Source organism: Anarhichas minor, unplaced genomic scaffold (assembly GCF_050575085.1).
Source record: "Anarhichas minor isolate MPS153535 unplaced genomic scaffold, ASM5057508v1 ptg000024l, whole genome shotgun sequence".
NCBI classification, from domain to species: domain Eukaryota; kingdom Metazoa; phylum Chordata; class Actinopteri; order Perciformes; family Anarhichadidae; genus Anarhichas; species Anarhichas minor.
This window is the reverse complement of record NW_027466470.1, coordinates 3,259,895-3,269,604: the sequence shown is the minus strand read 5'-3', so window position 1 is coordinate 3,269,604 and position 9,710 is coordinate 3,259,895. Positions and strand designations below refer to the sequence as shown.

Below are 9,710 nucleotides of genomic sequence, written 5' to 3'. Positions count from 1 at the left end.
CATCAGTCAAGTGTTTGTATTTCTCCGTGTTTCGTCTCGTAATGGAGATTCAAATTGTAATCCTTAAACTCTGCGATCTGTTCTCCACAAACTAAGCACACGGCTTTACCTTTGACTTCAGTAAATAAACACTTAGAAGTCCATGTTTTACTAAAAACTCTACACTCTGTGTCAATCTTTCTTTTTTTAAACATAGGCTGACATTTTTAAAGATGTTAACAGCAAACTCACATCTCCCATAAGATCAGTTCACCAACACATTGCAGTGACGCTGCTGCTCGCACACATTCACTAACAAACATTAACTGAGAAAAGAAAACAGCAGCACTCTCCTTCAACATAAAAGCAATGCAGCTGTATTCTGTGCATGTTGCACACTTATTTATGTTTTATTTCTAATCTCCCGTTGACGTCCCGCAGGCCGGTCGGCAACAGCCAAAGGGCCGGGTATGGCCCGGGGGCCGTACAATGCCCAGGTCTGCTCTAAAGCCACGGGGTCAGATGAGAATGTTTTAAGCTATATCTTTTACAAAATAAGAGTTCAGTCAATATTCACTGTTGATATTTCTTTATTATCATTTCTGTGAGAAATCCTGTGAAAAGAGAATTTAGACTGGTATGGAAAGTAATGTGTAAGAGCCATTTTGTTATTGTTTTGTTTCATACAACCTCCCACCACTTGGGGGCGTAGTGCCGCTGTCAATGAGGCCACAGGTGAATATAATCAGTGGGGTCACTTGAGACAGGTGGTTGCTAGTGAGCAGAAGCAAACTGTTTTTGACCGTGCGACATTTAATGAATGTAAATGTTAGGATTTATTGGTCTATGTAGAGGGAATGGATAACGACAGATACAGTGGTTGGCCTCTGTTTATGTGAGAAATAAAATGCCTATATTGGAACCTGGACTTTGTTATTTATGGCACAAGTCAGAACAAACAATCAGCAACCGTGGTGACTTTTTTGATGAGCAACAGGGTCACTACAACTGTAAACTTCCACTAAATACACATTATGTTTTTCACATTGAAAATAATTTTAATGGTTTCTCCTACTTTTTCTATGTATGACCAAAAAAGACCAATTTTTTTTGTTTGTTTTACATTTCCATTGTTTTTCCATATTGTTTGTTTAACTATTTAGGTCCTGAAGTACATTTCCAATCCCATATTTCAATACATATTGCGGATACTTTATTAAATTTAAATCTATGTACATTTACAACAGCTGACAAAGTAGTATTAACAGCGTTCATGATGTGAAGAACAGACAGAAGCCAAAGAAAACCTCTACTGACTTCTTTCTGTCGTTGAGCTTCGGGCTTTCTCCAGTCGCTCCGGAAGTGACGCTGCTCTTCTTCTTCGCTTGTTTCAGGATCCTACATCTCTTCTTCCGGCTGAGTTTCGTCCTAAAACGGTGTTTCTTTTTGTCCGAGGAGAGCTGAGAGGAGTCTCCGTCTAAAGAGGAGTTAAGAAAGAGAAAATGTGCAAATCACTTAACTTAGATTATTACTCCATAACCAGTAGTGGAATAAGTTATTCTGATGTTTGTCGGTTTGTGAAACACAGCGTTAACAGTTGGCCCCTCCTCCCCGGCTCAACAGCAGGTGAAAGACAAACCCTGATTCACTCTCATGTCAGAACGAGCTTTGTCCGCTCGGCGTCTCGCCCCGCTGTGTGTCCGCCATTTTCATAGCTTCCTCTTGGATGCACCATTTCTATCTGACACCTGGTGGCTCAGTTTATTTAGAGGTTGACGCTCTCTCTCTGCAGAGTAAACCACTTCTAGTGGGTCAGAAGTGATCATTGAGACACATTGTTGTTATATGAGTCCATGCATTGTTTTTTAGGAAAGTCCTCCTCATTCCTGTCCACCAGTTTATGGTTGCTGGAGATTCATGTTGTTCCTGAGGAGTTTTCTCAGTCGTCACTCAACCAGTGAGTGACTCAGCTTTTACAACAGCTGGAATATTTTAACATCCACAACAAATGGAAAATGTGCAGATTATATCAGGTCCAGTCATGACGTCATGAAATGAATAAATGTGAATCTTGAAACGCTGCTTTGCATCAGAATCATATCTTGAAACTCAACTCTTTTGAGACAAATGTTTAAAAGTTGATCATTAAATATGAGAGAAAGGTATTATACGACAATTTAAATGTTTCATATTCGTTTAATTTGATAACTCTTTTGTCAGCCAGCTGTTTTTAAGCAGTAAAAGAAAACTGAACAGAATTAGTCTTTTGATGGCTTCATGTTTGTCTATAACTCTTCCTCTGAGGAGACAAGAAATATTTAACAACTAAAGAAATGAAATGTTTTCAAACGTGGAGCAGGTTTTAACCGAGGCTCTGTTTGTAAATGAGGAAACAAAGTTCACATTCACAGCACTGCTCCTCTTCCTGGAATGAAGCACAGCTTGATAACCCCTCCTTCTTCCTCCTGCTCTCAAACACAGCCGGCTCCACTCTGTCCACATATCTCCTTGTTCCCTCCCCTTCAGATCTACAGTTTTAAAGATGGGTGTAACCAACATGGTGGTGAAGCGATAGAGCTGACAGCCTCCAATCACTGAACAAACACATGTTGTTCAGATCAGAAGTCAAAGCAGAGTCGCTTCTAGTGAAGTGAAACTAAGACGGTCGTTGTTACTGAGAGGTGAAATGGCGCAGAAAGGAGTTCAGCTGGATCGGGAAACCTTCTCTTGTTCCATCTGTCTGGATCTACTGAAGGATCCGGTGACTACTCCCTGTGGACACAGCTACTGCATGAACTGTATTAAAAGCTTCTGGGATGAAGAGGATGTGAAGAAACTCCACAGCTGCCCTCAGTGTAGGCAGACCTTCACACCGAGGCCTGTCCTGCTGAAGAAGACTGGACTCCAAGCTGCTCCTGCTGATCACTGCAATGCTGGACCTAAAGATGTGTCCTGTGATGTCTGCACTGGGAGGAAACGGAAAGCCATCAAGTCCTGTCTCGTCTGTCTGGCCTCTTATTGTGTGAAACACCTCCAGCCTCATTATGAATCCCCTGCCTTTGAGAAACACAAGCTGGTGGACCCCTCCAAGAAGCTCCAGGAGAACATCTGCTCTCATCACGATGAGGTGATGAAGATTTTCTGCCGTACTGATCAGCAGTGTATCTGTTATCTCTGCTTAATGGAGGAACACAAAGGCCACGACACAGTCTCAGCTGCAGCAGAAAGGACTGAGAGGCAGAGAGAGCTGGAGGTGAGTCGACTAAACATCCAGCAGAGAATCCAGGACAGAGAGAAAGACGTGAAGCTGCTTCAACAGGAGGTGGAGGCCGTCAATCGCTCCGCCGACGAAGCGGTGAAGGACAGCGAGAAGATCTTCACCGAGCTGATCCGTCTCATGAAGAAAAGAAGCTCCGATGTGAAGCAGCAGGTCAGATCCCAGCAGAAAAGTGAAGTGAGTCGAGTCAAAGAGCTTCAGGAGAAGCTGGAGCAGGAGATCTCTGAGCTGAAGAGGAAAGACGCTGAGCTGAAGCTGCTCTCACACACAGAGGATCACAACCAGTTTCTACACAACTACCCCTCACTGTCACCACTCAGAGAACCTACAGACTCGTCCGGCATCGATATCCGTCCTCTGAGCTACTTTGAGGACGTGACGGCGGCTGTGTCAGAAGTCAGAGATAAACTACAGGACGTTCTGAGAGACAAGTGGACAAACGTCTCACTGGCAGTGACTGAAGTGGACGTTTTACTGTTACATCCACGAGCAGAGCCCAAGACCAGAGCTGAGTTCTTAAGATATTCAAGTGAAATCACACTGAATCCAAACACAGCAAGCACATGGCTGTTATTATCTGAGGGGAACAGAAAAGCAACATTTAGGAGAAAACAGTCTTATTCTAGTCACCCAGACAGATTCACTAAATGTTGTCAGGTCCTGAGTAGAGAGAGTCTGACTGGACGTTGTTACTGGGAGGTGAAGTGGAGAGGAGAAGTTGGTGTAGCAGTCGCATACAAGAATATCAGCAGAACAGGGAGCTCTAATGAATATGGATTTGGATTGAATGACAAATCTTAGGCGTTAGATTGTAACAAAAACAGTTTTACATTTTTGTACAACAATATCCAAACTCCCGTCTCTGGTCCTCAGTCCTCCAGAGTAGGAGTGTACCTGGATCACAGAGCAGGTATTCTGTCTTTCTACAGCGTCTCTGAAACCATGACTCTCCTCCACAGAGTCCAGACCACATTCACTCAGCCTCTCTGTGCTGGACTCAGGTTTCATTATGGTTATGGAGACACTGCTCAGTTCTGCAAACTAAAATAGTCAGAAGTGATTTAATGAACAGCAAATTAATTTTTGTGTTTTAATCTTGAAACTCATTTTGTCTCCATCATTGTCGCTTAATTGCTGATTGTTCTTCACCTGTCAATCAAACATTGTGGGCGGTGCTTTGACATCTTCTCATTATTGTTGTGTAAATGTTTGAGTGTCTTTAGGTGGAGCTCCTTTCTGTGTCTGTTTAGCCATGGAGGCTATCACTGCTCATGATGATCTTTGTTGACCTGAACTGATATTTCTCTTCATGAAAATGTAAACTGCTCTGAGGTTTAAATGTTTGATAAATATTAGTATTGATGTATTTGTTAGTTGTTGTTTCTCTTCCACTGCATGGCTCTTAAAGAGAGAAATCACCAGAGCTTCTTTTATCAAAGAGATTTAGTTCTCAGCACTCTTTGTAAAGATTTCTTTCAGTGAAATTATGTTTATTTTCTATAACAGATTAAATGTTGTTCTTGTTGTTTTCTTAATCGTTATACAAAAGAGGTACTATGATGTATTATATAACTAATTATTATCATCATAATCAATAAGTAAATCATTCATTATTCTCTTTTACATAACTGAGATTCTGGTCAAACAAATAGATGATGAGGATGAAGTGAATGTGTTCATGAAATCATTGAACAAGAGTCATTGAACAGACTTTACTGATGGGATGTGAACAAACTGAAGGTTTACATGATGAATAAAGTATTTCTTGATTCAAGAATGAACAAAGTCTTTTCTTCTTGTCTTATTTACAGGGTTTCATACAAAGCTGATGGAGAAAATGTGAAACTAATATGAGAGAATAACTGAGTCAGTTTTCCTCCTGAAACACCACAAAGTACAGAGTTCATGTTTAGAGCAGAAGAACATTAGTCAGTCAGTCTCTGTCCTTTAAACTGTCCTCACTAAAACATCTTAGTCACAGAGAAATGAGCAGAGTTTTATATCACGTGTCGCTTCTTACAACCAACATTCTGTTTGTGCACTTAGTCAATAAAGAGGATTTATTACACAGACATGAAATAATATATAAAGATAGTGAATTCATTTGGTGAAGTTTGGGTGTGAAGAAGTTGTATTGAGTCCTCCTCACACACATGAGACAACAGATACTGATGAAAGGTCAGAATGAGGTCATGTTGTTTCAGTGTTTATCTGTCACCTCACAGTCAGACCATGTTGTAAAGTTTGAATCCAGACTCGACTCAAACTTCTTGTGACTCATTTTGTCCAGGGTGAAATCTGTGGACCCAACAAACAGCCTGCTGAGCTCAAGAGTTTCTCTAATTTATCCTCAGTTAGTGTGGCACTGGCTGTTTGAGAACACAGGGAAGTATTAGCCCCCCCCTATTGTTTTGAATTCAGTAAAGCTATGGTCTCAGAAACATGTACTATGTCTTTGTCACTTACCTGTATCATGCTGTCATTAGGTCTTTCACTGGGATGTGTGGTTATTGTATTTCTGCTAAGCCCACCATTGTCAGCAGAGGGCGCTCTAGGCAGTATACTGAGCATCAGTAGCTAACGGAAGTAGAGCAGAAGAAAGCCGTCAGGACGTGATGAGCGAAGTGTCATCAGAACAGAGAGCGCTTCTCACCTGACCTCATGTGTTTTCATATATTTACATGTAAACTGACTTTAAACACAAACATGTTAGATATAACATCTGTATTCACTTGAGAAGCCTTAGTAACTATTAAATAAAGACATTCCGTTGTGGTCCGTAAAGAGTTTTTTTCGCGCTTCTATTTTTAAAATGGCGGAGCTCATTGAAATAATTCTGACATTCCGTTGTGGTCCGTAAAGAGTTTTTTTCGCGCTTCTATTTTTAAAATGGCGGAGCTCATTGAAATAATTCTGCTGACTAAAGCTAATCTAAAAGACAGCCCGGTTCTATTAGAGCTGAAGTTCTATATATATATATATATATATATATATATATATATATATATATATATTATTTGAGGGAATGTTTATAGCAACGTAGTTAAGGAATGAGTCAGTGTCAGGCTGGAGAGCTAATTACATGTACTGCTATTTGAATGCTAATCTCTGCTAGCATGCTAACGTATTAGCTTATGTTATTAATGCTACATGCTATCCCTCTAAAGCAGGGGGGGGGGGGGGCAATTACTTTTCCCAAGGGGCCACATGAGAAACAGGGACTGTTGTGGAGGACTGGACCAATAGACTGAACTCAATCCTGCTCAATATTATTCCACCTCTTTATAAAAAGCAGTAAATTGTATGGTTTTGATGAGCTGTGAGTGGTAAGAGTAAATATTATGATCAGTGGTGATATAAACTAGTATATTTGAGTACTGTACTCAAGTACAAATTCAAGGTGCTTTACTTGAGTATTTCCATTTTATTCAACTTTGTACTTCCACTACATCTCAGAGATAAATATTGTTCTCTTTACTCCACTACATTTGTCTAACAGCTTTAGTTACTAGTTACTTTGCATATTATAATTTCTCAAATCCTTCCTAACGACCCAAACTGAACAACAGTGTAAAGGAGTTATTAAATCCATATATGATAATAAAACACTGGCAGGGTTGACTGACATGTTTCTGCAAAATTAGTACTTTAATCACTATTGTTTGTCGTCCAATCACCTCATTTTCAGTTTTTCCGTTCAGTGCGAGAAATGTAGTCTGTGTTGATCTTGAACGAGTTCACTGAAGTCAGGTTGAATGTCTGAGCTGAGATGTGAAGGACAGCTGACAGGTGGTCGTCAGTGAGAGAGGATCTGGATCTGGATTTGTTAAACTTCATCACAGAGAATGTTTGTTCACATATGGAGGTCGATCCAAAGAGAACCAACATCTTCTGAGCATGTTGCTTTTGCAGCTTAGCTAGCAAAGCCTCAGATGTCCGTGTCCGCTCTGCATCAGTCAAGTGTTTGTATTTCTCCGTGTTTCGTCTCGTAATGGAGATTCAAATTGTAATCCTTAAACTCTGCGATCTGTTCTCCACAAACTAAGCACACGGCTTTACCTTTGACTTCAGTAAATAAACACTTAGAAGTCCATGTTTTACTAAAAACTCTACACTCTGTGTCAATCTTTCTTTTTTTAAACATAGGCTGACATTTTTAAAGATGTTAACAGCAAACTCACATCTCCCATAAGATCAGTTCACCAACACATTGCAGTGACGCTGCTGCTCGCACACATTCACTAACAAACATTAACTGAGAAAAGAAAACAGCAGCACTCTCCTTCAACATAAAAGCAATGCAGCTGTATTCTGTGCATGTTGTACACTTATTTACGTTTTATTCCTAATCTCCCGTTGACGTCCCGCAGGCCGGTCGGCAACAGCCAAAGGGCCGGGTATGGCCCGGGGGCCGTACAATGCCCAGGTCTGCTCTAAAGCCACGGGGTCAGATGAGAATGTTTTAAGCTATATCTTTTACAAAATAAGAGTTCAGTCAATATTCACTGTTGATATTTCTTTATTATCATTTCTGTGAGAAATCCTGTGAAAAGAGAATTTAGACTGGTATGGAAAGTAATGTGTAAGAGCCATTTTGTTATTGTTTTGTTTCATACAACCTCCCACCACTTGGGGGCGTAGTGCCGCTGTCAATGAGGCCACAGGTGAATATAATCAGTGGGGTCACTTGAGACAGGTGGTTGCTAGTGAGCAGAAGCAAACTGTTTTTGACCGTGCGACATTTAATGAATGTAAATGTTAGGATTTATTGGTCTATGTAGAGGGAATGGATAACGACAGATACAGTGGTTGGCCTCTGTTTATGTGAGAAATAAAATGCCTATATTGGAACCTGGACTTTGTTATTTATGGCACAAGTCAGAACAAACAATCAGCAACCGTGGTGACTTTTTTGATGAGCAACAGGGTCACTACAACTGTAAACTTCCACTAAATACACATTATGTTTTTCACATTGAAAATAATTTTAATGGTTTCTCCTACTTTTTCTATGTATGACCAAAAAAGACCAATTTTTTTTGTTTGTTTTACATTTCCATTGTTTTTCCATATTGTTTGTTTAACTATTTAGGTCCTGAAGTACATTTCCAATCCCATATTTCAATACATATTGCGGATACTTTATTAAATTTAAATCTATGTACATTTACAACAGCTGACAAAGTAGTATTAACAGCGTTCATGATGTGAAGAACAGACAGAAGCCAAAGAAAACCTCTACTGACTTCTTTCTGTCGTTGAGCTTCGGGCTTTCTCCAGTCGCTCCGGAAGTGACGCTGCTCTTCTTCTTCGCTTGTTTCAGGATCCTACATCTCTTCTTCCGGCTGAGTTTCGTCCTAAAACGGTGTTTCTTTTTGTCCGAGGAGAGCTGAGAGGAGTCTCCGTCTAAAGAGGAGTTAAGAAAGAGAAAATGTGCAAATCACTTAACTTAGATTATTACTCCATAACCAGTAGTGGAAGAAGTTATTCTGATGTTTGTCGGTTTGTGAAACACAGCGTTAACAGTTGGCCCCTCCTCCCCGGCTCAACAGCAGGTGAAAGACAAACCCTGATTCACTCTCATGTCAGAACGAGCTTTGTCCGCTCGGCGTCTCGCCCCGCTGTGTGTCCGCCATTTTCATAGCTTCCTCTTGGATGCACCATTTCTATCTGACACCTGGTGGCTCAGTTTATTTAGAGGTTGACGCTCTCTCTCTGCAGAGTAAACCACTTCTAGTGGGTCAGAAGTGATCATTGAGACACATTGTTGTTATATGAGTCCATGCATTGTTTTTTAGGAAAGTCCTCCTCATTCCTGTCCACCAGTTTATGGTTGCTGGAGATTCATGTTGTTCCTGAGGAGTTTTCTCAGTCGTCACTCAACCAGTGAGTGACTCAGCTTTTACAACAGCTGGAATATTTTAACATCCACAACAAATGGAAAATGTGCAGATTATATCAGGTCCAGTCATGACGTCATGAAATGAATAAATGTGAATCTTGAAACGCTGCTTTGCATCAGAATCATATCTTGAAACTCAACTCTTTTGAGACAAATGTTTAAAAGTTGATCATTAAATATGAGAGAAAGGTATTATACGACAATTTAAATGTTTCATATTCGTTTAATTTGATAACTCTTTTGTCAGCCAGCTGTTTTTAAGCAGTAAAAGAAAACTGAACAGAATTAGTCTTTTGATGGCTTCATGTTTGTCTATAACTCTTCCTCTGAGGAGACAAGAAATATTTAACAACTAAAGAAATGAAATGTTTTCAAACGTGGAGCAGGTTTTAACCGAGGCTCTGTTTGTAAATGAGGAAACAAAGTTCACATTCACAGCACTGCTCCTCTTCCTGGAATGAAGCACAGCTTGATAACCCCTCCTTCTTCCTCCTGCTCTCAAACACAGCCGGCTCCACTCTGTCCACATATCTCCTTGTTCCCTCCCCTTCA

The 9,710-nt window shown here is 40.4% G+C and overlaps 1 protein-coding gene and 1 long non-coding RNA gene across 2 annotated transcripts; one reads left to right on the top strand and one right to left on the bottom strand.

Annotated features, from left to right (window-relative positions):
• Positions 1-2,560: 2,560 nt before the first annotated feature.
• Positions 2,561-5,041, top strand: LOC142955925 (tripartite motif-containing protein 16-like). The gene has a single exon (XM_076097187.1). It carries the CDS (start codon positions 2,666-2,668, stop codon positions 4,055-4,057), a length of 1,392 nt encoding a protein of 463 aa, XP_075953302.1. The 5' UTR covers positions 2,561-2,665; the 3' UTR covers positions 4,058-5,041.
• A 2,716-nt stretch (positions 5,042-7,757) lies between these two features.
• LOC142955926 (uncharacterized) lies at positions 7,758-9,380 on the bottom strand. Its single transcript, XR_012955980.1, has 2 exons — positions 8,825-9,380; positions 7,758-8,662 (listed from the first exon to the last, which is right to left on the bottom strand). It is a non-coding gene; the product is annotated as an uncharacterized LOC142955926 (long non-coding RNA).
• Positions 9,381-9,710: the final 330 nt, after the last annotated feature.